The sequence below is a fragment of the Mastigoproctus giganteus genome, chromosome 5, assembly GCF_048544385.1.
Source record: "Mastigoproctus giganteus isolate SK-2022 chromosome 5, ASM4854438v1, whole genome shotgun sequence".
NCBI lineage: Eukaryota > Metazoa > Arthropoda > Arachnida > Uropygi > Thelyphonidae > Mastigoproctus > Mastigoproctus giganteus.
In genome coordinates this window covers 34,030,206-34,057,586 of record NC_143579.1, presented here as the reverse complement: position 1 = coordinate 34,057,586, position 27,381 = coordinate 34,030,206, and the positions used below count along the sequence as shown (strand labels likewise).

Genomic DNA, 27,381 nt, shown 5'->3' with positions numbered 1-27,381 from the left:
ATGCATAGAATGTCCAGGAGCATTATCTAATAGAAGCAAAATCTTGAAAGGAATCGTTGTCTTTACAATATTTTTCGACCTTGGGAATGAAGTAGCATTTAAACCAATCCTCAAAGAGAGATATTGTTATCCATGCTCTCTCTGGTTCGATCAGAAATGCACAGGTAGGGTGTGTTGCGCGACGACCAAGTGCAAGCTCTGGCATTGATGTGGGCAGCTGAGAGCTTGATGGGCCCCTCAATTTAGTTCCTTCGAGGGCATCCACCCTGTCCTTCAAGCTTTCATATAGGCCCATAAGAACGCTGAGTTGTTGCCTGATTTCGATACACTCCTTGCATCGCGTGCACACACAAAGACATCCCCCATGGCAATATCATGTCCCGTACCTGAATTCTCCACAAACATCATGCAAGCTGTGCATTTTAGAAGGCTGTGATTCAGAAGGCAACTGCCCCCCTCAGTTCTCCTCTGAGCCACAGCACTTCCATTAGCTTGAGCCTTTTGTTTTGCTGCTCTGGTCTGAGTCATGATTCTTTTAATTTAAATAAAATTTCAATTTCAGTTTATAACCCTAAATTATCTCCCAACACAGTTATAATGGGATATATATTTTTTAGTGTCAAGTATTAATTATCTCCGAGTTCCCTTTATATAACTTCCGTATCAGTTATGTATTAATTAATTATGTTATGTTTGTAATCTAAGTCGGTATATGTATTTAGTTAAAAGTACAATTTAAATGCCAATGAAGTTCAAGAAGTTTAATAGATTTTACCGATCACTGAAAATATTATAACCTATACTATACTAACGTCATCTAGGTTCGATATATGACGATCGTATGACAAAGACAAAGGCGGGAAGTTACGAACGGTAATCTATGGACACTTAAGTATTAATTAACTTTCAAATCTCGCTGTCTCAATTCAGAATAAACTAACGATCCTTACTAGGTCTATAAGCTACTTACAAAAAATAATTTGATGTAAAAAATATTCAATAAGCGGCTAAATATGACTAAAAAAAAAAACTTCTCGTTCAGCGGAGTTGTGACTTGTAACACGTGTATACTCTTACCGATACTTTTATGCAATTGCAAGGCCGAGTAAAGAATAAATACACCAAATTAATCATTAAATCACAAAATAATGCTATACTGCTAAATTTAAATCAAAAGTTTTAGAAAAACAATAATTTCAAATCAATAAATAAAAAAAATCCACTTAGCGGCTTTGAACACGTCTGGCCCCTACTAGCCTCGTATTATCACGGTACTATAAGAATTCTATAACTTTAAACTGGAATATCTCAACAACAATGAAGTAACACTAGACACCATCCACACAGCCATTTACAGTGCTGCTGTAGCAACCACCAGGATGAAGGGAAGGGAAACCAGAGAACAACATAACACAAAACTCAAAGACAAGGAACCACCAGCCTGGAAAAGAAGGCTATAGCAGAAGATGGAAGAGATAAAAGTGAAGACAAGCCAACTGGCCCAGTACCAACAGGGTAACAGAATTAAGAAGCTGATCAGAAAAGTGACGGCCATCCTCAAGAACGACAACATCCACAGCAAACACGAGACCTATAATCAGAGGTTTGAAAAATACCTTGACACCCTCAAGCAGAAACTCCTGGCACTTAACAAGAAACCTCACCATTACAGGGAGAATGCCCAGAGGAAAACAGACAATGGGATATTTGATGAAAACCAGAGAGCTTTCTATAGGAAAATCAAACAAGAGGAGGTGGAAGGCAATGGACTCTCCTCAACAAGAAGGCTCTTGAGGAGTTCTGGGTAACTTGTGGAACAGTGAAGTTAGCCATAATGCCCCCCAGATAGATCTAAAAAAGAAAAAACAAACCAAGAACATTCAAGAGATGACAGAATTGGAGATTCGGGAGGAAGAAGTACAACAATCAATCAGGAAGTCCCACAACTGGTAAACCTCAGGAACAGATAACATTGATAACTACTGGTACAAGAAATTCAGCTGTACACACAGGCACACATCTGAGCAGTTCACCCAAATAATAAGGCACCCTGATCTAACTAGCTGCATAACTAAGAGGATATCGGACCACTTGGAGAGCCAGAACATGACTGAGTAGCAAAAGAGATGTAAGCAGATGAGCAAAAGGGATGTAAGCAGATGAGCAAAGGATGCAAGGAGCAATTGACCATTGACACAGCAGTTATGGAGGAAGCCTACAAGAAGCACTGCAACTTCTCAACTACCACAAGGCATTTGACTCTGTCCCCATAGCTGGCTGGTAGAGATACTGAAGGTCTAGAAAGTCAACCTGACACTGACTGACACACTTCCTAGAAGCAACCTATGAGAAAAGGAACCTTCCAAGATGCCCTGAGCCCACTATGCTCAATAACAGGAACTATGAATATACCCTAAAAGAAGGGAGGAAGAACCTGTACACCCCTTCTTGCCTGATGTGCATGGATGACATCAAACCCTATGCTGCAAATGAGAATTAACTCCAACAACTACCCCAGATCACCATGGAGTTCAGCACTGATATCAGGATGCAATTTGGCAAAGACAAATATAAGACTCATGGATTACATCAAGGGCATCTAGTAGGACAAAACTACAAGCTGAAGACTGGTGAAGAGGTCGAAGCCATGACAGAGGGAAAGACATAAAAATATCTGGGGATGATGTAGGCCCATCAGTTAGAACACAAGATCATGGCCTGCCTGACTGAGAAATACCATCAGAGATTGAGAAGGCTGCTAAAATTAAAGCTGAGTGGCGGGTACATGGTCACAGCCATAAACACTTACGCAGTCCCAGTACAAACATATTCCTTTGAAATTGTAGATTGGACCAACACTGGGCTGAAGGAGATTGACCTGGATAATGATTACCAAGAGCCACTAACATCACCCAAAATTGGCCATCAAGAAACTGACCATAACCCGTAAAGGAGGAATGGGATTGACTAACCTTATTGAACAAGAGAAGGCGGCGATTAAGAACCTGCGAGATTACTTCCAGGAAAACACAACACAAATCTACCAAGCCATAAGAAAGACAAATGGCACACAACATTCAACAAGGAAACCACACTCACACAGACAGAAGAAGCAAAGACAGAAAGATGGGTGAAGAAAACACTCCATGGCAGACACTGCAATGAGGTCTCTCTATCAAGACTACATAGATAAGATGGCTTCAATGCTTGGTTCATGAAAGGAAAGCTCTCCTCCAAGACCAAAGGATTCATGTTTACCATCCAAGATCAGGTAATCAATGCGAGGAACTATAGGAAATACACTGCCAAAATCCCTGGAGTAACAAATGATATGTTGCCGATGCCACCTGGTCCCAGAAAGAATCCAGCACATCACTGCAGGATGATCACCCGGTCAGAGTACACTCACAGACATGACTTGGCCAGGATAATACATCAGAAGCTAATGCAAAAATACCAGATGATCAAAGAAAGTTTACCGTCTTACAATTATGTTATTGTCGTTGTTGTTATTTGGTTTTTAGGAGCATTAGCAACTAAGGCCATATTGCTCCGGGATATGCGGTGGTCATTCCCTGACCTTTCCGCATCCTCCGTATTTGGTGGTGATGGGCTCGAACCCTGGTCTAATCAAAAAGCGTGTACTATGCACTGCTGCTCCTTCCCACCTGGCTACGGAGGCGCCTATTACAATTATGAGCCTCAGGCCAAACTAAAGACCTCTACTCACAGATTATACCGGGACCATGCCATAATAATGGACAAGATGATTCTGCACAACGAGCAGACATAACCCTCATCCTCATCAACAGGAAGAAAATGGTCACCTACCCAATTGACATAGTGGTGCCCAATAACAGTAACCTCTAGAAAATATACGAGGAAAAGATCAAGGATTACTCAGACCTAAGGCAGGAAGTCAAAGTTATGTGACATATGGAACAAGTAATGACATCCCAATCACCATGTCAACCACTGGCATGGTGCCGAAGATCCTCCATAAGAACCTAGCAGCAATAGGCCTCCCAGAGAACGCTTATATGCAACTCCAGAAAGCCACAATTCTGAACACCTGTAGGAGAGTAAGACAGTTCCTCGATCAACAGTAATAATAGTAACTGAACACAATCAACGGCCCCATGCACTTGGTATTAGTACCCATCAAACATCAGAAAACACCCCATAAAGGATTAAAAGTTTTTTTTTTTTTTTTACAACAAAGATAATGATCAGCATCCTCTAAAAAAAAATTATAAAATAAACCTCCTGCATTTAAGCAGGAGGTTTATTTTATAATTTTTTTTATTTTAAAATAAACCTCCTGCATTTACATATTATTTTAAAATGTTTAAAAATATATAAGAAACAAACCATCTTCCTTTTGACCTATAAAGCAGGAGATTGAGCTGTTATTATACCCACAGGGCTTTAAAACATTTTCTAATTTCAAATGAAAGTGGCAATCTTGTTTTAACCTTTATATCAGTTAAGAGATAACTACCAATACACATTAATACACTGTCACAACATGATTATCACTACTGTATATAAATATATATATATAAAATCACCACCGTTTAATTATTTCTTTAATTCATATTTCAGCCATCTTTTCCTTTTGGCTTTCCGTGTAACTAATATTTATTTATAAAGATTTGTTGTTGGGTTTTATTGGTGCATTAGCGACTAAGGCTATAATGCGCCCTTTATAAAGAAATATGGCCTTTTCGACAATGAAAAATATTGTAAATTCAGAAATAAAGTAAAAGACAGAAAAAGAAGGGAATGAATAAATTTTCTAACATTTAGCTAGTGTGTAATCAAGTCACAAAGGAGGTTAGGCAAGCGAAGGCAGATTATAAGAAATCTTTGGAAAAGGATGCAAAGAAAAACAGCAAAGACTTCTTTACTTTATATAAACTCTAAAAGGAAGGGGATGAATCAGTTTTGTTCACTTGATATCAATAGTTTGACTGTAGATAATCATTCTCAGATAGCTGCCAAACTGACTATTTTGCACCTACATTCACACATGGGTTATTCAAGGAGTAGAGGGCCAGATGTTTATCAATCTCTAACAGGGAATTAAATGACATGATTTTGTAATAACTGAGAACAAATTGGAGGAGAAATTGTTGAACATAAGAAAGGCACCTGGGGGAATCTATCCAGTTATATTAAAGGAGGTGGCAAAGGTAGTAAGCAAACCCTTAAGCCATATTTATGATGTTGTTATTTGGTTTTTAGGAGCATTAGCAACTAAGGCCATATTGCTATGGAGATATGCGTTGGTCATTCCCTGACCTTTCCACATCCTCCATATTTGGTGGCTCACGGGCTCGAACCCCGGTCTAATCAAGAAGCGTGTGCTACACACTGCTGCTCCTGCCCACCTGGCTATGGAGGTGCCCCATAATCATGAGAGCATTCCTTGGATTCAGGGGAAGTCCCCACAGATTGGAGATGTTCAAATGTATATCCAATTCACAAAGGGTGACATGAGTAATTACAGACTTGTTAGTTTAACTTCTGTTCTGGGGAAAATAATGGAGTCACCGGTTAAAGAAGCATTACAGGATCATCTAGACAAGACTGCAGTTACAGTTTAGACACAGCATAAGTCTGTTAAGGGGAAGTCTTGTCTGATCGATTTGATTGGATACTATGACATGGTAACAAAGGAACTGGATGCAAAAAATAATTTTGATATCATATACTTGGATTTTAGGAAAGCTTTTGATACTATTGCACATGGAAGACTATTGTACAAATTGGAGCAGTATGGCATTAAGGGCAAGTTGCTGCTATGAATAAAAGGATGGTTGAGTGGGAGAAGACAGAGAGTGGTAATCAATGGACACTGCTCATCATGCACTAATGTTATTAGTGGAGTCCCCCAGGGTTCAGTGTTGGGACCATCGTTGTTTTCTTTATTTATCAATGATATTGATGAAGGTATAACAGGCTTAAAGTCCAAGTCTGCAGATGATATGGACGTTGGCAGGATTGTTAATGACAGTATGCTGCTGCAACAGGAAAAGTTGGGCAGATGGGCTGAGAAGTGGCAACTGAATTTAACATTGACAAATGCAAAGCACTGCATATGGGTAGCAGTAATCCCAGAGAAATGTACCAACTGGGTGGTGTTACACTCAGGGTAGTGGAGAATGAAAGAAACCTGGGGATAGTTGTGCAGTCAGATATGAAGTTTTCTGAGCAGTGCAGCCAGGCATCCATAGTAGGTCATGGAGTCTTGTCAATGATATACATTTTGTGAGCAATGATAAGGAGGTGATTATCCCCTTGTATAAGGCAATGGTCAGAGTACACCTTGAATACTGCATACAAGCATGGAAGCCTAATTTTAGGAAGGATGTAGAGTCACTAGAACAAGTGCAGAGAAGGGCAACAAGACTGGTGAGGGGAACAAAGGGGTGCTCCTACGAAGAAAGGCTTAAGTTCTGCAAATTGCAGCTACTGGAGACTAGGCATCTGCGAGGTGATCTGATTGAGGTGTATAAGGCCTTGAATGGACTCAGCAGGCTGAATGCTGATGGGATTCTTCCTCTTGCTCAGATTACAAACCCGAGGGGGGTATAGATTCAAACTGAGAAAAGAAAGTTGTAGAATAGATGTGCAGGAATTTGCCTTTAACCAGGGGGTAGTTGATTGCTGGAACAAGTGTCCATCTGTTGTTGTGGAAGTTGATAGCTTAAATAAATTCAAGGCAGAACTAGACAAACATTTGCAACGAATGGGTCAGTGAAATGGGAAGGATTTTTTTTTTTTTTTTTTGGCTGATGCTGTATAAGCTTGCTTTCTTGCATCATATGCTTATACTAATGCTATATATATATATATATCAATTTCCACCGGTGTTTCTGTAAAGGGGAAATGGCTATTAACAGAATTAATTTTTTGTGGTGAGTACTGACACAACACTAGCTTGGAATATTGAAATTCTACTGCCTGCTCAATAAATAATATAAAAATATAATTTATTTTAAATTATATTTTTACAGTTTTAGTTTTTCTGTTTGCTCTTTTACCTATTTTGTGAGCAAAGTTAATGAGGTTTTAATTTTTTTTAATGATAAAGAAAAAAGTACAATAATTCATACAGAAAAGAATAGCAAATAAATAAAATCACACACACACATGGAGTCAGCTACCAATCAAATAAGTTTTTTAAAAAAGATAAACTGTTTAAAATGATGCACTGTACATATATATTTTTATATATTAAAATGATGCATATTTTTATTCTTTATTCTGATACTATACTGCATAATAACAGTATCTTTAATAACTGCAGTCTCACTATCCTAAAAAATACAACCAAATTTTATGGCAGAAAAGTGGGCAAAATTGAACGGAAATCAATTCCGTAAAAGATTAACAGAGGGCCACGCAAAGGGCACTTTTTACAGGAAATGGTTTGTCTAATAGGACACTATAGTGCTTACCATAAAGTTGAATATACACATTCATGAATAAATAGTGTGCATTTTCATGGTGATTTTAAAAGATCTTACCCAAATATTATTTATTTTTATGCAAAATGGATGACTGAGTGACATGGATGACACGACACTGAGTGACCACTTTATACAACTATTTAACAGTGAGTAGGTCCCTTTTAGCCCTTAATAGACTGACTTCATCATGACATGGACACATGTCAAAAGCATTCTACAGGGATATGCTGGTCCATACTGACTTAAACTGCTTCCCACAGTTGCAGATTTCTACTCTGAAGAGTTTATTCTACTCATCCTGCAGGTGAACAACTGGATGGGGAGTCCACTAAGTAGGCTAAATTCACTCAAATGTTCCTGGAACCATTTGAGAATCCATTCGCAGATGAACAGACTGCAGTCACAAAGAGATGCACCTAATCAGAAACAATTTCCAGATAACCTGTGTGATTTAAATGGTGGTATCAAGGAGTCCAATGTGCATAAGGAAAATTCCCTACATCATTACACCAGCCCTACCACCAGCTGCTTTGACCTGGCAGGATGGGTTCATGTGATTTGTATTGTTTTTGCCATATTCTGTCTGGTCTTCACATCAGTATGAAATGGCAGCACTGATACCACCGCCTGCACTGATGCCTGGCAGGATGGATCCATGAATTTGTGTTTTTGCCATGTTCTGGTCCCCCACATCATCATGAAACAGTAATGACTGGGATTTGTCAGACCAGGAAGCATTTCTTCAATCCTCTACTACCCAGTGTTGGTGTTTTTGAATCCAGTGTAACTGCATCTTCTTATACTTTGCTGACAAGATTGGAACCAGTTTTGGTCATCAGATGTGACACCTCATCCGTGACAAGGTAAAAGTTGTGCATTTTAAAATGTCTCTTTGTTAACCACTGTGGTTTTGGTTATTTGATTGACTGTAAACTTTCTGTCAGCCTGCAGAAGTCTGTCTCTAGTGCCCTCTCACAACAATGGCCTATTTCCAAACACAGGAATGTGTTGATTAGATGTTATTTGGTTTAGTGAACCAAATAACATCCAGTCATGTTCAACTGAATGAACCAAAAACAGAGGTTTACATGAAAATCCCAGACTGCAGTTTCCAAGTACATGCAGAGGCACATCTGGTGCTGACTATCATGTCGCATTCAAAGTAACTTAAATATTTTGTCTTGCCAGTCTGGCAGTGAATTGCACACATACAGCATCCCTACATATCTCACATCCGATTTACATCACATCACCTGTTACTGAAGGAGCACTCCATTTCATGAAAAGGGTAGGTGTACCTAATAAAGTAACCACTCAGTGTAAGCTTATGATGGGGTTTTTAAAATGCCTGTGCACCCACTTATAAAACAGTGCATGCATACTGAAACTATAAAGCTAAAATAATCAAAATATTATGTACCTTGCCACAATAGCATACAATCTTTTTGAAACTGCAGTATATCCTTCAAAATCATAAGGAATGGTTTGCAAATTAGGACATAGTTCCAGTGCTGTACCAAGAAACATCCCGTTACGAACACCTGCTTTTCTAGCTTCATAGCTGCAACTTGCAATTTCTGAGCAGGAGCCATAATATTCAGGATTTCCTGTTTTATTCTCAGATGTATTTTGATCGAAAAGTTGCTTACTGGAACATGAACCTGAGCTAGACTCATCAAAATCTTCAAGTTCAATTTCCAGAATTTCTTTGGAATTCATTTTCTGCTGATAATAATTGCGTTCATATTGAATGTCAGTACCGGGTCTTGCAATAACTCTTCTTCCTTTAGAATGTGTTACAGCAACAGGTTTTCCTAATGTTTCGAAGGTAAATTATAAAAAGAAAATAGTTAAGTTTCTTTTCAAGACTATCCTTTTACTTATTTTCAGAAATAAAAATAAATAAATAAAAATTCTATTTGATCAAAAAACATTTTAGTCATTCAATCATTTGAATTTGGAATTTGCAAAACTGATGTATTTTTATTATGTGCAAATTAAATATTTGTATGTAAATAATGATGTTCTGGAGCATATTACAAAGCAATGAATTTTTTGTTTCACAGTATTTTGACTTTGTCACCTGTTTGGAAAGGTCTGAACTCAATTCCTGACTGAGTTGTGGAGTGTTTAATGGCCTTTTCATTAAGAATAAGTTAACATTTCTATAAATGCATCCCAAACCATGTGAGAAATCCTATATCTCCATTTCAGATGGAAGTATCAGATTTTTTCAGAATATCAATGCATGCACATATGCTAAATTATACTGTACATATTCTGGAAATCTGACACCATTAACATTCCCAATAACGTCATGGTGCAATGCACCATGATTACTAATAATGACTAACCAATTTGATCACCAAATGTATAATCAACCTTTTAATTTTTTTTTGTTTTTGGGGAAAAATTATAGCCCACTTAATTATATTGAGCCCAAGGTTATTTATATTGAGCTTATCTCTCATGAGTCTCTAAAAATAAACTGTGATTTTCTTTAATTCAGTTATTCATTATGAGACTGAAGAATCAAATGTTTCATTTGTCAAGAATGAAAAAAGTGCTATCTGAAGACATTTATCACAAATTTAATAGCATATCAGAAGACTGAGAGAATTATTCAGCTTATTGGCCACTGTCAATAGTCAACTTTTAATATGTCATAAAAAGACAAAACCTAGTAAGATGCAATCAAGTTGCTCATCAAAAACCATGATGGAAAAAACTTCAATACACTTCAATGACATGATAAAATCAAGCACAACACAGGATATAAGTCATATTTAAAGTTATGTATACATTTTGCAATGTTATCAGGGAAATGACAAACAAGGAAAGAAAATTTAAAAGCTAGGAATGGTCTATTTGGATTGGGAAGCAAATTAAAAAGAGGAATATCCTTAATTTTAGAAAAGATCCATGCATTAGAAATTATAACAAGTCAGCAAGATTAAAAGTGTTTGGTACATCTCCTACATTAATAATTTTTAAAAATTATCCTTAGTATCAAGCACAATCAATACAGGGTGGGCCAAAAGTAGTATACAGTACTGATCGAGTCATGTTTAATCTCTTATGTGCTCAAAATGTCCTCCATGAATGTTGCAACATTCCTGGAACCTGTCCCCGACGCTGTGACACACAATAACACACAAATTCTGGTTAGCACCAATGTCGATAAATGCTTGAGAGATGAACTCCTTCAATTCGTCCACTGTGTGGGACTTCCTCTCAAAAACCTTCCCCTTTACTATGCCCCCAAAAAAAGAAGTCCACAGGTGTCAAATCGGGCGAATGTGGCAGCTATTCAATGCTGCCACATCGCCCGATCCAATGTTGTGGGAAGGTTGTGTCAAGGTAGCTCCATACCGTCAAAGCAAAATGAGGAGGGGCCCCCATCTTGTTGAAAGAACAGTTTGGCAAAGTCAGCCTTGGTTGCAAGTTGTGGCACCACCCCATTGCACAACATGTTTAGGTAATTGTTACCATCCACAGTTGTATAGAAAAAAACCGGCCCCATGACACCATTTATGGCCAGTTCACCCCCCCATGCAGCGATGCCTGGCTGATTCAGTTCAGTTGTGATAGTCCCATGAGGATTTTAATCTACCCAGTACACACAATTATGTCTGTTCAAGTGGCCTAACAACTTGAAACAGGTTTCATCTGACCAGATGATCTTATCAAGAAGGTCTGGTTGGTCAGAAATTTGGTTATGCATTATCTCACAGAACTGCAACAGACGGTCTGAATCATCCTCCAAAAGGCCATGTAAGAGCCTTGGACGGTACAACTTCAATTTCAATTTACGCATTAAGCGTTGCAAGGACATTCTCGGTATAGATAGCTCCTGAGATGCACGTTGCGTGGACTTTTTCGGACAGTTCACGAATGTCAGGGCGACTCTCATCTCATTCTCCTCTGTCACAGATGTTTGAGGACGTCCAGATTTCGGCACATTAATCGCTGAACCCATTGCATCAAATTTATCTCTGATACAATAAATTGTCAGATGTGTCGGTGGAGCAGTGTAAAATGCCTCTTGCCACATTCTGCACACCTTTTCAGCATTTTCAGTCTTCCAATACTGCTTCAGAATCCACTTTCTTTTTCCTTCAACCCAGACTCCCTGCCATCTTTCTCAATACCTGTAAAATAAAAGAAATCATAATAAAAAACATCCTTCTTATTACCTGTAAACTAAAAAGAAATAATAATGAAAAATAAGAATACCATGACCCGATTAGTACTGTATACCTACTTTTGGCTCACCCTGCATATTAGTAAAACTGAATAGCATCCTGCAGAAATATAATGAAATAAAATCTTAATAGGCATTAATACATCTGGCATTAATAGCCCTATAAAGATCAGAACAGATAGACATTTTCATAAGAGATTTTTAAATGAAGCCAAACCTTTTGGAATATGCACAGAACAAAGGACTGCACCTGAAGAACAGATAATGTTCTCTAGATCAGATGCATAAGGATAGATGTCGGATACTCAATGCAAGGTGGGAACAGCGGCTGTGAATAATATGGAGTCTAAATGTGCCCAATGTGTATGATGCAGTTTTTGAGTGTAGATTATGAACATTCATTGCCCTACAGTAGCTGTTTATGGGGCAGACTATTTGAGTGAGGAAATGCAAGTTACCCATGAGTTGTGTATGAAACAAATATATTATCAGAAAGGCAAACATTTATTTGGCAATGAATTGTGTTGTTACCACTATGACCCAAAAACCAAATGCACAGTTCAGCATAATTTGATCCATACTAATCCATACTAATGATAAGGCGAGTAAATCTGTGCATCCAAACTGTCCCACTCCTAACTATATCATATCAGGGAAGGCATGATTAGTAACTCTGTGTAGTTTTATAGTAAAGTAACCTCATACATTCTTATACAGAAGAGTAAGATATATAGATAAGGTATTTATTTTTATAAATTAAAATGTTAAAGATCAGGGAGCGGAAAACTGCTCTAACTTGCAGAATCCTGCATACCTTGGTGTATTTTAATTTCAATGTATTTTATTAATGATTTTATTTGTGAGTGGTACTTTTATTTCAGTAATCCCAGATATTTTGCTAATTTTATTTTTTTTATTCTTAACTTCATGTCATTTTAATAATTTGGCTTTATATTAGCTTCCTTAAAATATGTTTGTACTTGAATACTTTCTCATTCACACGTTCAATATACTGTTCTAAGCTTTTGTGAATACAGAAGTCGTTATGAGACTGAAAAATCAAATGTTTAATTTGTCACGAATAAAATGTTTAATTCATAAGCTTGGGCAGTCTGTTCATCAAAACTTGAGAGATGGATTAGTTTCTGGTTAATTGTTTGGTTTATGGATCAAATGACACACGATAGACAATATAAGTTAACCCTCCCTCCGGCCATAATGTCCGGAGCAATATGGCCTTAGTTGCTAATGCTCCTAAAAACCAAATAACAACAACAACTCCCTATGTTATAGAATATGTTATTTTTAATTCAAACTTTGAATGCTTTCCATTTTCACAGCATGTTCCCTATTGCCTGTCTCTCTGATGTTATTAACTTTTATAAAAGAAATGTAATTCTGAAATCTTTTAACATTGCCAAATGGAAATTTGAAATCTAAATCTTAAAAACTGCAAAATAAAGATTCTAATCAACTTCTTTACAATGTTGCAAGTGTCAATATTTTCACTAAAGCATGATAAATATTTTAAAATATTTAAAAAGTAATAATGGAGTTTCAAAAATGCAAGATGACTTTAAAAAGGAAAATTAATGGCTTCTATCAACATAAGTAATTTAATTGCTTAAAACTTTGAATTAGAAAAATTATAATTAATTATAATAATTCATTTTAAAATTAAAATATTACAAAACTTACCAATTAATTCTGGATAGCTCTTTAATCCAACTGAAACAAAGAAGCAATCCATATCAATGTGCATGATTACTTTTCCTGTGGTCTGAAATGTAGCATTGGAAGAATTTTCCAAAATGCAAGCAATACTTAATTCTTTCTTTTCATGACTGTTCTGTCTTAATACATTTGGTTCAGAAACCATTTTAATTTCTTTACATTCATTCTTTAAATCTTTTCTAATTTTTTTCCATTCTTTCAGTTTTTCCAGCCCTGAAAAGTGCCCATTGTGTTGAGCACACAGTTCACTTACATACCGCCGACATTCAATCCCTGCTGTTGAAATATGGTGCAATCTTGAATGATTATAGAATTCAGATATGAAATTTGGATCAGCTGTGTTCACAGTGGCTGACTTTTGATTATCTGGAAAAACAGCAGCAGCAGGCACTTCACTATTACTAACCATTATTACTGAAGCAACACCACTACAATTATTTGAGCAAATAGAATTATATGAGTTATTTTTAAAAGTAGGAGACTTATTAGATTCAATGAAATGTGGAGAAGAGTTTAAGACACAAATTTTCTCATTGTGTGCTTTAACATTTGGACAACTGATTTCAGGTAACAGTATTACATCATGCATATTCTGCCGGTGTTTTAAAGTTTGAGGGCCGATTACACTTTGCTCTTTGATTTCCTGTACACAATCCAATAAATGTTTTCTTTTATGCACATCAGAAATGTTAACAGAATTATCACGTAGCTTTTTATCTTCATCATCATGAATAACAGGAAGAGTCATCATTAATGTGCTACCAAATTCTAGTTTCTTCTGTCCTTTGGAAAGGGATGAATACAATACATAATTGGTATATGATAGCAGTCGCCTTGCCTTGATACTAAATTAGACAGATACAATAAAACTGGTTGATTACAACAATAATGTAAAAGTAGCATACAGAGTACATACTTAAAAAATATAAACTGCAGTATTTCATCGAGAATTATTTATATAACATGGGTGTAGATACACCATAGACAACTCAAAGAAAAAAACTACGATAGTAATGTAAAGGGCATCATTTCATCTGTATCTCGTATTTTGCTCATCCGTCACAACGAGTTACCATGTATTGCGCTACCTCGAATAAGTAATGCTTCACTAATAGAGAAGACTATTATTACTTATTATCAGTGGGCACCAGTACTCCTTTTGGCATCTCTCATATTGTGAGATTAGCTTCGCAACTACGTTTTAATGTTTGCAATACCAGGGTACCTGCTCACCCACTGACGAAAGGCCAACAAGTCTTGAAACAGTACTGTCTCGGTGTGACCACCAAGAATAAGTAACAATAGTCTTCTCTATTAGTTATTTGGTTTTTTTTTTTTTAGGAGCATTAGCAACTAGGGCCATATTTCTCCAGGAATATGCGGTGGTCATTCCCTGACCTTTCCGCATCCTCCACATTTGGTAGTGACGGGCTCGAACCCCGGTCTAATCAAGACGTGTGTGCTACGCACTGTTGCTCCTTCCCACGTGGCTACAGAGGCACCTCTCTATATTAGTGAAGCATTACTTATTCAAGGTAGTGCAATACGTGGTAACTCATTGTGAAGGATGAGCACAATATGAGATACAGATGAAATGATGCCCATTTACACTACTATCGTAGTTTTTTTCTTTAAGAGTTGTCTATGGTGTATCTACACCGATATTATATAGATAATCTTAAACTTTTAAAATATTATGCCTAGTTGCATTTAGTTTTATTATAGGGAATTATTAAATGGCTGTTATTTAAATTATTTGATGCAAAAGATGGAAATATTTAGTTAAAAAAAGATTTAAGTTACAGTTTAGAATTCATTTATATAAAATTGTTCAAGTTATAGTGATATAAATAATGTGTACTAGATGAAAACTTCGGAAACTTTTATGAAGGAATCATTACTCTATATATTCAAGGAAAACTTTTAAAAAATGCTGTAAAATAGTCAAACCGCAGCTCATAGGGAAAAAAATACTACCACATCTTATTTAAAAAGTATGGTCTAAATGCTAAAAGATTTTACAATTAAGTACTAGGAGTGAGACCACTGCATAGGTCAAAGCATATAGAACCAGGATGCAATATGCTGTGGTAGCTGACCGTTGAATGAATGCTTTGTTGTTGTTGAGTTTAATGACACATAGACTGCTAGGCCATATTATGTCTTTCTAATGGTGAATATGAAATAATAACTATATTTTATGATATATTCCTATCTGGTTTAAGAAAGTAAATAGTTCTTTTTTATTAGGATCATCTCCTAGAATCTGCAATAAATTTCTTGATGACTGTGTATTAGTAATTGATTTGAAGATATTTAAGCGGATATTTTGAAAGTTGGGAGAGTCCACTAACAAATGGCGAATGGTCAGTTGTACTTGACATGATGTACATTGGGGAGTGCCATCATTAGTTAACAGATACAGGTGAGTGAGGTGAGTATGCCCAATCCTTAGCCTTTCTAAAATTGTTTCTTCTCATCTGCTTTTCCGGAAGCTGGAGAGCCACAGATTTGGTTCTGGTTTTATTTGGTATAGTTTGTTTGCTGGATAACCTCTCCAGATTAGTGACCAGCTATCATAACATGCCTTGTGGATATGTTTATAATCGGTATATGGTATTTGAAAAGTCTGCAAAAGAGTAGTACTGGTTGTTTGGCTGCAAGATCAGCTCTTTCATTTCCTGTTATTCCACAATGTCCTGGAATCCAGCAAATTGTGGGAGAAGACAGAGGGTGGTAATCAATGGACGCTGCTCTTCGTGGACTAACGTTATTAGTGGAGTTCCACAGGATTCGGTGTTGGGCCCACTGTTGTTTTGTATATTTATCAATGATATTGATGAAGGTATATCAAGCTTAGTGTCAAAGTTTGTAGATGATACAAAGGTTGGCAAAGGTTGGAAAATTTGGGCAGATGGGCTGAGAAGTGGCAACTGAAGTTAAACATTGACAAATGCAAAGTACTGCATACGGGTAGAAGTAACCCCAGAGAAACGTACTAACTGTGTGGTACTACACTTAGGGTGGTAGAAAATGAAAAAGACCTGGGAGTAATTGTGCAATCAGATATGAAGTTTTCTGAGCAATGCAGACAGGCTGCAAGGGCAGGTCATAGGGTTTCATCAATGATATACAAGAATTTTGCTAGTAGCCAAAAGGAGGTGATTATCCCTTTGTATAAGGAAAGATAAGGAAGGAAAGGACTCATTTTAAAAAAGATGTAGATTTTCTTGAGCGTGTATAGAGAAGGGCAACAAGATTAGTGAAGAGAATGAAGGGATCCTCTTACCAAGAGAGGCTTAAGTTCTGCAAATTGCCATGGCTGAAGACTAGGCACCTGCAAGGTGTATAAGGCCTTGAATGGGTTGAGCACGTTGAATTCTGATGGATTCTTCCACTTGCTCAGATTACGAACCTAAGGGGGCATAAATTCTAATTAAGGAAAGACAGTTAGAATAGACGTGCGGAAATCTGCCTTTAGCCAGTGGGTGGTTAATTGCTGGAACAGCTGGAAGCTATCAACTTCCATCTGTCATTGTGGAAGTTGATAGCTTAAATAAATTCAAGGATGAACTGGACAAACTTTTAGAGGGAATGGTTGTGTGAATTTTTTTTTTCCTTGGCTGATGCTACATAAGCTCATACACTTGCTTTCTTGCATCACATGCCTCTATTACTATAACAAGCAAGTAATTTAGAATGGATTTGTTTTATTACAGAGTGAGAGGAGTTGGTATTACTATTTATGGCAGAGACAGCATTGAGCAAGTCAGTGTATATTAAGGGAGACAAAATTAGAAGTTGAGTAATGTGATCTAGAGCCAAGTTAATAGCATAAAACTCAGCAGTGAAGATACTGCATTCTACAGATAATGAGACATGAGTGGTGAATGATGGGAAGATTGCTGCAGCACCAACTTGGGTCTCAGTTTTTGAACCGTCTGTATAGATCGTACAGGCCTGTGAATTAGAAGCAGGGTGAGTTTCATGTAACTGTGCGATATTGAAGGGAGATAAGGTGTTCTTTCCCCACTGTTGGAAATAGTCATCATAAATTGCAGGGATGGTTGTTTGGTTGTTTAAGGATTTTATGGCACATTAGCATCTAAGGCTATAATGCGCCAAGTCAAGTTGCAGGGATATTTATCCATGGTGGATCAGGCAGTGTCATGTCCTGATGTACAGTGGTACCTTGGTTTGTGAGCATAATTCGTTCTGGAAACGTGCTTTTAATCCAAAGCACTCATATATCAAAGCGAATTTCCCCATAAGAAATAATGGAAACCCACATGATTTGTTCCAAAACTCAAAAATATTCATATAAAAATGATTAATACAAAATACATATATACCTTTTTATATTTTTAATATTTAAATTTAATATACATAAAGCAATCAAATTTATTAATTATTGGGTAGGACGACTTTCACTGTCACTAACGGAATCACTGCTATCTGTTGACTCTTTTTCTTTTTGTGCGACTTTAACAAGGAACTTATTCAATGACACTTGCTTTTGCCTCCTTTTGAGGATTTCACGGAAATATGACATTGCATTGTTGTTAAACAGATTCATCGCTCGCATTGCCACAGCCTTACTCGGGTGGTGCTTTTCTACAAAATTTTGCACTGTTTCCCACGTTTTACACACCTCCCTAATCTCATTTGAAGAGAGGGATGTCTCCGTTTTTTTTTATCCTTCTCCTCCATAACCTCTTGCTGTTGCTCGCGATGCAGATCCATCATTTCGTCTGTGGTAAACTCTTGGCCATGTTCCTCCACCAGCTCTTGAATGTCATCCTTATTCACCTCCAGTCCCATGGTCTTCCCTAAGGACACAATTTCATCGACAACTGGCAGCTCCTGTTCATGAGCAAACCCCTCGACGGAATCAGACCACAGTTTACTCCAAGCATAATTGAGGGTTCTCTTGGTGACCCCATCCCAGGCTTTATCGATGATCTCAAGGCAGTTTACGATGTGGAAATGATTTTTCCAAAACTCTCGGAGGGTAAGGTTAGTTCCCTCGGTCACCTCGAAGCATCGCTGAAATAGTGCCTTGATGTAAAGCTTTTTAAGGTTCGAAATGACCTGCTGATCCATGGGCTGGAGTAGTGTTGGGAGGAAGGAACTTGACCTTAATGAACTCGAATTCTTCCAGTAAGTCATCCTCAAGACCTGGAGGATGAGCAGGAGCATTATCCATAACCAGCAAGACTTTGAGTGGCAATTTTTTTTCTAAAAGGTATTTCTTCACTGCAGGACCGAAGACCTCGTTGATCCACTCAACGAACAAGATACGAGTGACCCAAGCCTTGCTGTTGGACCTCCATATAATTTTTAACTGGCTCTTCTGCACCTTGCATTTCTTGAAGGCTCGTGGATCCTCAGAATGATACACGAGCAGGGGCTTGACTTTGAAATCACCGCTTGCACTAGCACACAGCAAGAGGATGAGACAGTCTTTCATGGGCTTGTGACCGAGCATTGCATTCTCTTCTGCTGTAATGTAGGTCCTCTTTGGCATCTTTTCCCAAAAAAAGCCCCATCTCATTGCAATTAAAAACTTGCTGCGGCAGGTAACATTCGGAAACCATGAGCTTCTGGAACTTGGCAACGAACGCCTCAGCTGCCTTAGCGACCGAACTTGCAGCCTCTCCGTGCCTCACAACACTATGGATGCCACTTCTCCTCTTAAAGTTATCAAACCATCCCCTGCTCGCCTTGAAGCCTTCTTCGTTTTCTGTAGACGTACCTGGCAGTTTACTTACGAGGTCGGCGTACAAGGCCTTTCCCTTCTCACAGATCAAGTTCTCGGTCACAGTATCACCTGCTAGTTGCTTCTTGTTTATCCACACCAAAAGCAACTTTTCTACATCTTTGATACGTGCCTGTTGCTTTGATACTCTCGTGACTCCTTTTGCTACATCTAGCCCCCTTAGTTTTTCTTTCTTCTTTAATACTGTGCAAATTGTTGATGTGGACTTCTTATAAAATCTTGCGATGGGCGGTCACTTGCATACCTTGTTCGTGCTTCACAATGATTTCCTTCTTAACTTCTACCATAATCATCTCCTCTTCTTACAGCCTTCCTTTTCAACCCTTTTCTTCATTGGGGCCATTGTCATAGTACAGTTAACAAAAAAATGCTTTACGCACATACATGTGGTCACAACGATAGCACGAATGTTGACTATACGAATGAGGTATGCCGACTGAGACCGAGCATGCGAGACGATTACCCACAATCCCAAGCCGCTTGTGATCACGTGACGCTCAGCAGACAAAGCGTATAGGTAATACTCGTATTGCAGGACCTCGCTCATTTATCAAGTTAAAATTTATTAAACATTTTTGCTCGTCTTGCAAAACACTCGCAGACCAAGTTACTCGCAATCCAAGGTACCGCTGTATATTCCCGATTTCTATGTTCCATATTTGAGTCAGCTGTTTAAGTCTAAGTGCAGCAAGTCTGCTTTCATTTAGTTTACTATTGTAAAATGACTCCCATTTGGTATTGTACAAACATCTCCAAATAGAGTGAGATGGAAGACTGTAGATTTTGTAGCATACATCAAAAGCAATGTTTTCCTCCGAAGATTAAGGGAGGTTAGTGGGCTTCAACGTAAAGGCTCTGAACTGGGAAGGTTCTGAAAGCCCTAGAGAAACTCTCAGAGCACTGTGCTGGATGGTATTTAATCACTCTGTACTCTTCCTCACAGAGTCATACACTGGAGAACCATAGTCCAAACAGGACCCAATGAGAGCTGTATAAAGATGGATAAGAGTATGTCAATCAGCGCCCCACGACATGGATCACATAGGCCACAGGCCACATGTGCTTGAAAGTTCAGTTTTCTATCTAGTATCAGGCCAAGAAAATGGAGTGTTAGCAAGAGGAACTGGCACATTTTTTATCTTTAGCTCAAGATCAGGATGAAGTGATTGGAGTTTGCAGAAATGAGTGGTTATGGATTTCTGTTCAGCAAGACGGTATCCCTTGCATAAAGTCCAGGATTTTATTCTGTTTAGAGTAATTTGTTACTGTCTTTCGATAGTATTCAAATGTTCTGATTGGCAGGATATGGTGAGGTCATCTGCAAACATGTATACTTCAATAGTTTTTGGAAGATCTTCCAATACAGTAAACCCCCGCTATTCGCGGTCGCTGATTTAATATAAAATGAAATCTAAAAAAATGTGAATTTTAAAGCGCCGTGAACTTTTCCACCATAAAAAACATGGGCGTGGCTAAAATGATCTTTCCCAGTCAAAACTGGCGTCACCCCTCTTCCCCCACCCGCTCAGTGGGTGGGAGAGAGGGGTGACAAAATCGCGAGCGTGGTTATTTCTCGCTAATCCTTGTTCAGTATGTGTTATGTGCTTGTCATGGAAGATTTTGTCGTTTGCTTTTAATTTATATGCTTATAAATTGAATAAATTTATCAATTTATAAATTGATATGTTTACAAAAGTGATAAATCTACCGTTTTGCAGTGTAAAACAGACTTTTTCTAGTGTTAATGGAAGAAAGTGACTTTATTGTGGACAAGTTCTTTCTAACCCGTACAAAAATATGGTACGAATAACAAGGGAAATGTGAAAAGATCAAAGAAGGTGATGACATTGGCGAATAAAATTGAGTTATTAGATAAAATTTCTAATGGTGAAAGTGTCTCCTCAGTAGCAAAACATTATAAAATCAGTGAGTCAACTGTATGATCAATCAAGAAATCGGAAGAAAAAATCTGCCGTAGTGTCCGTGAAAACATGCTAATTGCTTCAAAAATTTGCTCTGTAACTCGTGATGTTAAATTAGAAAAAATGGAAAAGGCTTTAAATCTGTGTTTAGAAGACCGAACTCAAAATAAAATTCTGTTAAGTTCACTCATCATTCGTGAAAAGGCAAAACTCCTGTATCAATACTTTAGCGAAACTGGTGATAGCACCGGCGGGATAAGTTTCACTATGTACTGTCTATGTACATAGTCATATTATGAAGGTACATATAATACATATATAGACAAAATTTTAGACTAGTTTTTCTTATATATTTCATACTTTGGAACAGAACCCCTTTATTACTATGGGAGCCATAACTCAGTATTCGCGGCATTTCTCAGGAACGTAACTCCCGTGAATAGCGGGGGTTTACTGTATATTGCTGACCCTTAGCACAAATAGGGTTGGATTCAGTATGTCCTGTGGGACATCCTCTTCTTGAATGTGAGATGATGATAGGAAGTTTTGATATCTGACTTGAAAGGTACAGTATGTAACTTTAAAAAGTTCTGAATGATTTGAAGGAGATAGCCCCTCAACCCTAGCTGATGCATATCTTTGATAATACCATGATGCCATGTGGTGTTGAATGCCTTCTGAATATCCAGGTTGACCATCACTAGATGTTGTCTCCTGATGAAGACGTTACGCATGTTGGATTCACAATTTTGACAAGTAAATCTAGGGTGGACCTGTTTTTGTGGAAGCCATATTGGCGATCAGAAAGCAGATTTTGGGAGTCTAGAATCCAGGTGAGCCTCTTATGCACCATCCTTTCGAATATCTTTCCCAAACAGCTTGCCGAAGCACACTGTAGTGAATACCGTCACGTCCTGCTGCACTATTTGGAGATTTGCACAAGGATTCCTTGGGCTCAGCTAGAGCAAAGGGCTGGTTATATGGAAGTGAGAGATTAGTTGAAAAATTCAATTTTTGACGTTCTTCATTAATTTTAATTTGTTGAAAGTAAGTCACATAAGAGGAAGAGGCAGAAATATTATATAAAGATTCTGCTAAAGCATTTGTAATGTCAGTAGGAGAGGATAGGTCCTGCCCATTTCATTGTATTATTGGAAACTATAACAGTAGAATTTTTCCATTTTTTTTCCCCAGATAATCCAAGTGTCAGTATTTCTGTTAACAGTTGAGGTGAAGTTAATCCAGGGGTCATGTTTTGCTTTTTTCCTAATTTGTCTTGCTTTGGCTCTGTTTTTTGAAAACAATAAGGTTGGCAGCAGTGAGGAATTTGCAAAAGTGGTTCCAAGCAAGTTTTTTTTCTACTTTCACTATAGAACAATCTTCATTCCACCACTGGTTCTGGTGTACCCGCTTGCTCTGGTTGGATTTTGGAACGGAAATTTTGGCTGCTGATAATATGTGGCTGGTAATGTGATCAGTTACGTCATTATGTTATTGCTGTACATACTGGTTGTCAAGTAGGACACAAGTGGAATATTTTTCCCAGTCTTCTTTATGGAAATTCCAAGAAGTACGGACTTTAGGGCATGACATGACCCAAGTTTGAATTGAACTTATAATAGAAAAATGGTCAATGTGGAATGGATCATTCCACACTAACCATTCCATGCTTGGAAAAATAGATGCTGAACATATGGATAAGTCTATGGCTGATCTAGTCCTGCAGGTAGATGAACATGAGTTGGAGAGCCAGAGTCTAATACAGCCGCATCATGGTTATCCAGGAATGATTCAATTAATTGGCCTCTGCTATCCATGGTGGAAGATCCCCACAATGGATGGTGTCCATTTAAATCATCGAGTAAACATATAGAAGGTGGCAGTTGTGTGATAAGATTATCAAGTTCAGTCTGGGAGCAAGGATAATTCGGTGGGATATAAATGGATGCAAGAGTTAAAGATATTCCCATCCAAACTGCCACAACTTCTAAGAACATTTGTAGTTGGGGATGTCTTGATGGTATGGTATTTTTTAAAAGAATAGCTACCCCTCCACAAGCAGGAGTGCCAGAATCAATGTCTCGCCTAAAGATAGTATAATTTTTGAATTTGAAAGAAACTTGTGGTGATAAAAAGGTTTCCTGTAAGCACACATCCACTGCATTAGTTCATATGAGTAAATCATTCGGATCATCTATGTTACTTCATAATCTTCTATGGTTCCACTGAAGGAATTTATTCATTGGTTGGATTTATTTGAGGAAGAATGATCTGACTGATTTTTCTGAGAAGGTTTCTGTCTGCTTAGTTTTAATTTTTCATTTCTGGGAAAGGTTGGGCATCCTGTATCCAGGGTATCATTAGCATGCAACTCTAGTACTGTGTCATCATCTTCCGATTGAACCTCCATTTCCATGTTGATATTTCATGGTTTTCCTTTTTTATGATTTTCAGCAGTAGCTGATTTTGTTGTTTCTGGCAAGGTTGATATAGCATCAGTTGGGATACTGATTGGAGTGTTGCTGGTTTCATTGAGTAGCTTTTTTATTGCATGTTAGTACAGTTTTGGCCCAGGTGGCAAAGGAAATATTTAGTTCTACGGAGACATCTGTTTGAGCTGCAGCTGAGCTGCTGTTTTCGGTGACTGACGCATATGATCGGCTAGGCATGGTTAGCATTATTTGCTTTCTTGCTTCAGGGTATGTGGCTTTGTGCTCCACTTTATACTTCTGGATTTTTTTACCTGTTTTCCAAAGGTCACACACTTTAGAAAATGCAGGATGGCTTCCTTTACAGTTTGATTGGTTGGTTGGTTTTGATTTTATTGGTGCATTAGCTACTAAGGCTATATTGTGCCAAGACCAGGTCATATATAAAAAATTTTAAACTTTCAGTGACCTAATTAGTTAGGTCACTATGTCAAAATATATAACAAATGTATAAAAGGTATAAAAGATAAATCAATAGAACATCACAATAAAATGTAAATTTTATATATGAGCAAAAACATTTATTGATTTTAAAAGCTAAAAAGAGCAGACACATGGCCATTGTCAGATAAAATCTGACTGAGTGTATAAGGCTCAGCCGGATGACTAAAAACGGTAAAATATAAATCACGTTTGTGTCTAAAATGGTGCCACAGTTCTCGCACATAGGACAGTCATCTGCCCTCAGCAGAAAAGCATGTGTAAGATGACTGTGTCCTATGCGGAGACAAGCTAGAACAACTTCCTCTTTGCGGTTCCTACGCAGACTAGACTGCCAGTGTCGGATTACAGGCTTTATCTGACAGAGCTTGTTTGTGACTTGCTCATGCCTTTACAGTTTGAATAAGTGGGAGTGGAAGCTATACAATCTCCTTAGGAATACTCCTTGGAGCCACAAATAGGACCCACAGCATACTGTCTGAAGGCAGTACCTCTGGCACTTAAAGCTGAGAATGGGATTCGGAATGTAAGGCCAAATCTTGCAGTTTAAGTAACCTGCTTTAACAGAAGATGGAAGATTTGGAGTACTGAATGTCAAAATAATGGACCTGGTTGGTAGTGGGTTGCCATCTTTTTAGTCATTATTCTCCTGCGTGTGTTACTTTTGTTCGCTAAGCTCTTGTACTAGTTCTTCTTCAAGAGACAGTAAGTCCCATTTGCTGATAACGCCTCTAGAGGTGTTCAGGGTGTTATGGAGTGTAACTGCCACTGGAATATTGTTAAAGGTCATTAATTTTAACAATTTTTCTGAATGTGATGTTTTTTGATGTTTCAATTAGGTCTCCAGACTGGAGATGCTTCACCATTTTAGGGGATCCAACAACTGATGCTAAACATTTTTGTATTAGAAAAGGCGATAGCTTACTGACAGGTTGTGTGGACAGTGAGTGCATTATAAGAAATGTTGGCATATCTGAATTCTGTTTATCAGTCCATAGTCTCTTCGGACGATTCAACTCATGTTCTGAGACAGAGATAATAACTTTACCACCTGTGGGCTCCAGTGATGGATATTCATTGGAATCCATCATTGCTCCTTTTAGCCCTGGAAGAGGGAATTCCTTCTCCCAGGTTACCAGCCCCACCACGTGGAGGCAGGAGCGGTGCCAACCAGTGACCAAGCGATCAACACAAGAGGAGAGCAGTATGTTGCTAGCAATAGAAGTAAAGTTGCAAGCAGGATTAGCAGTAATGTTGCTAGCGTCAAAGCAGTGACGTTGCTCAGCGAGGGAAGCAGCAACGTTGCGAGCGGTGGAAGCTTCATGAAAGCACTAGTACTCGGCCTAAGAATAACGCTATAAAATTGCACTAGAAAAATAGCTTGGCACTCAGGGCTAAATGAATGCTTTCTTCTAAAAGATTATCTACTCATTGTAACTTGTTTGCATGCAGTTTTGTTTTGGTCATAGTGTTGTTCAGGGTACTGTCACTGTATTAAATGATGAATGAAGACCAAACATTAAATTTTGTTTCAATGTAAGAAAAGGGCAACTGATATCTATAAATTGGTAGAACAAGTGTATATGATGCTCTATTTGCTTGTATGTTTTTCAATGGCTTACAAGGTTTTGGGATGGCTGGGAGGATCTGGAAGACAATGGTGCTGCAGATGCCAATGCTCTGAACCCTACAAATGATAACATGTCCTTTCAAAAAAGATGTCCTTCATCTTTTTTGAATGACCCTTCAAAAAGATGAAAGGACAACTTCACATTAATAGGGAAACAAACAATCTCTATGATAAGTTCATTCCACACTGTTTGACAGATGAATAATAACTGTTCACACTCAAAGCATGCAAACAGCTCATTCAAGCTGTTGATGATGACCCATTCTTGCCTGAATTGATCATAACAGGTGATGAGCTGAATAAAACAAAATCCATAAACAAAAAGACAAAGCATGGAATGCTAATAACATTCTCTTTGAGGTGCAAAAAATTTAAGTCAAAGTGATGTTGATCACTTTTTTTAATAGCAAGAGAATCAAACAAAACAGAGTTGCAAAGACGGTGGTATGAGAGCAGGTGCCAATTTTCTTTTTAATTTCTGGAAAACATTTTTTTTTTTTTTTTTTTAATTCTGCTTTAACACTACCAATATTTCACCTTTTCTGAGTGGATTGCAATACTTATTATAAGCTACTTTTCATTTTTAATAAAAATATAAGTATTTAAAAAATATTGTTTTTTATTGTTATTTTCAAAAAATCAAGAAAATATTAATTTTGCTGCAAATTAAAAAAAAAAAATAAAGGTAACATTTTAAACAAACTAGAGGCTGCTTGAATCTATTAATCCCATCCATTTTTCAGCTGCAAAGACTTAAGTGCATGAAATTTTAAGCATGTGCACATAGTTCTGCTCATTATGTGCATAAATACTTCCAAATATTTAAAAATGTGTAGATCTTAGATACTGTACTTTTATTCACTTCCATTTTCAAAATTTTGCAAAATTGGCATACTTACAACACACAAAATTCAAAATATACATCTCTTGCTTCTCAGACTAGAGTCCACCTTGATTGATTATTCTTTCATGCTGTGTATATCATTTTGTTTTCTTATCGTTGTTGAAAAATTTGTAATTGCTTTTGCGCAGATAATGCAAAAGCAATAGCAAACTTTTAAACAATGAAGCATAGGAAACTAGATATTTATGTAAATCATGGGAGTGGAAATGTAGTAATCTTGGAGTTTAGACAAACACATAATTCAAAAATTCGTAGTTAGGTTGATGTCTATCATGTCCAACATTAGATTTCAAGAAAACAGTGACACGGTATCTGATAGGTGACATGTTTAATTACTATGAAAAATCCTTAAAAACGAAAAATTCAGGAACTATTGAAGTAGAAGCTTGACTACATTTAGAAAGCTGGAAAACATCTCAGATTTTCAATCATTAATTAAAGGGTAACACAGGAGCATTATTTTTTGGAGGCATTTGTCAGGCCTGTGCCTGTGGACCATTGCAGAGTTAAAAAATTTGAGTAAGGCCTGTTTTGAAAAAAAAGAGAAAGTCTCCTTTTTTTTCTTTTTTTCTTTCAAAACAGGCCTTATTCAGAGAAATCAGCTTTTTTTTTTTTTTTTTTTTGTGTGAGGAATATTTGGTGAATCGTGGAATTGTGGAGCTATTCCTTATTACCACTATCCTTATTTCCCTGATTTAGCCACCTAGACTATTACTTATTTCCCAAAATCAATCTATGTTGGAAGGACAATTATTTGACAGCACGGAAAAACTCTTTTAATGCTCTGGAATGTTTTTAAA

At 37.5% G+C, this 27,381-nt stretch overlaps 1 protein-coding gene across 1 annotated transcript in view; it reads right to left on the bottom strand.

The window, feature by feature from the left end:
* LOC150085296 (translesion synthesis protein REV1-like) overlaps window positions 1-27,381 on the bottom strand; it is a 195,165-nt gene that overhangs the window by 117,893 nt on the left and 49,891 nt on the right. Inside the window, exons 6-7 of the mRNA XM_090374516.1 lie at window positions 13,381-14,261; window positions 8,899-9,292 (exon numbers count right to left, since the gene is read on the bottom strand). Coding sequence (XP_090230642.1) covers window positions 8,899-9,292; window positions 13,381-14,261 — 1,275 coding nt within the window. The remainder of the gene's footprint in view (window positions 1-8,898; window positions 9,293-13,380; window positions 14,262-27,381) is intronic.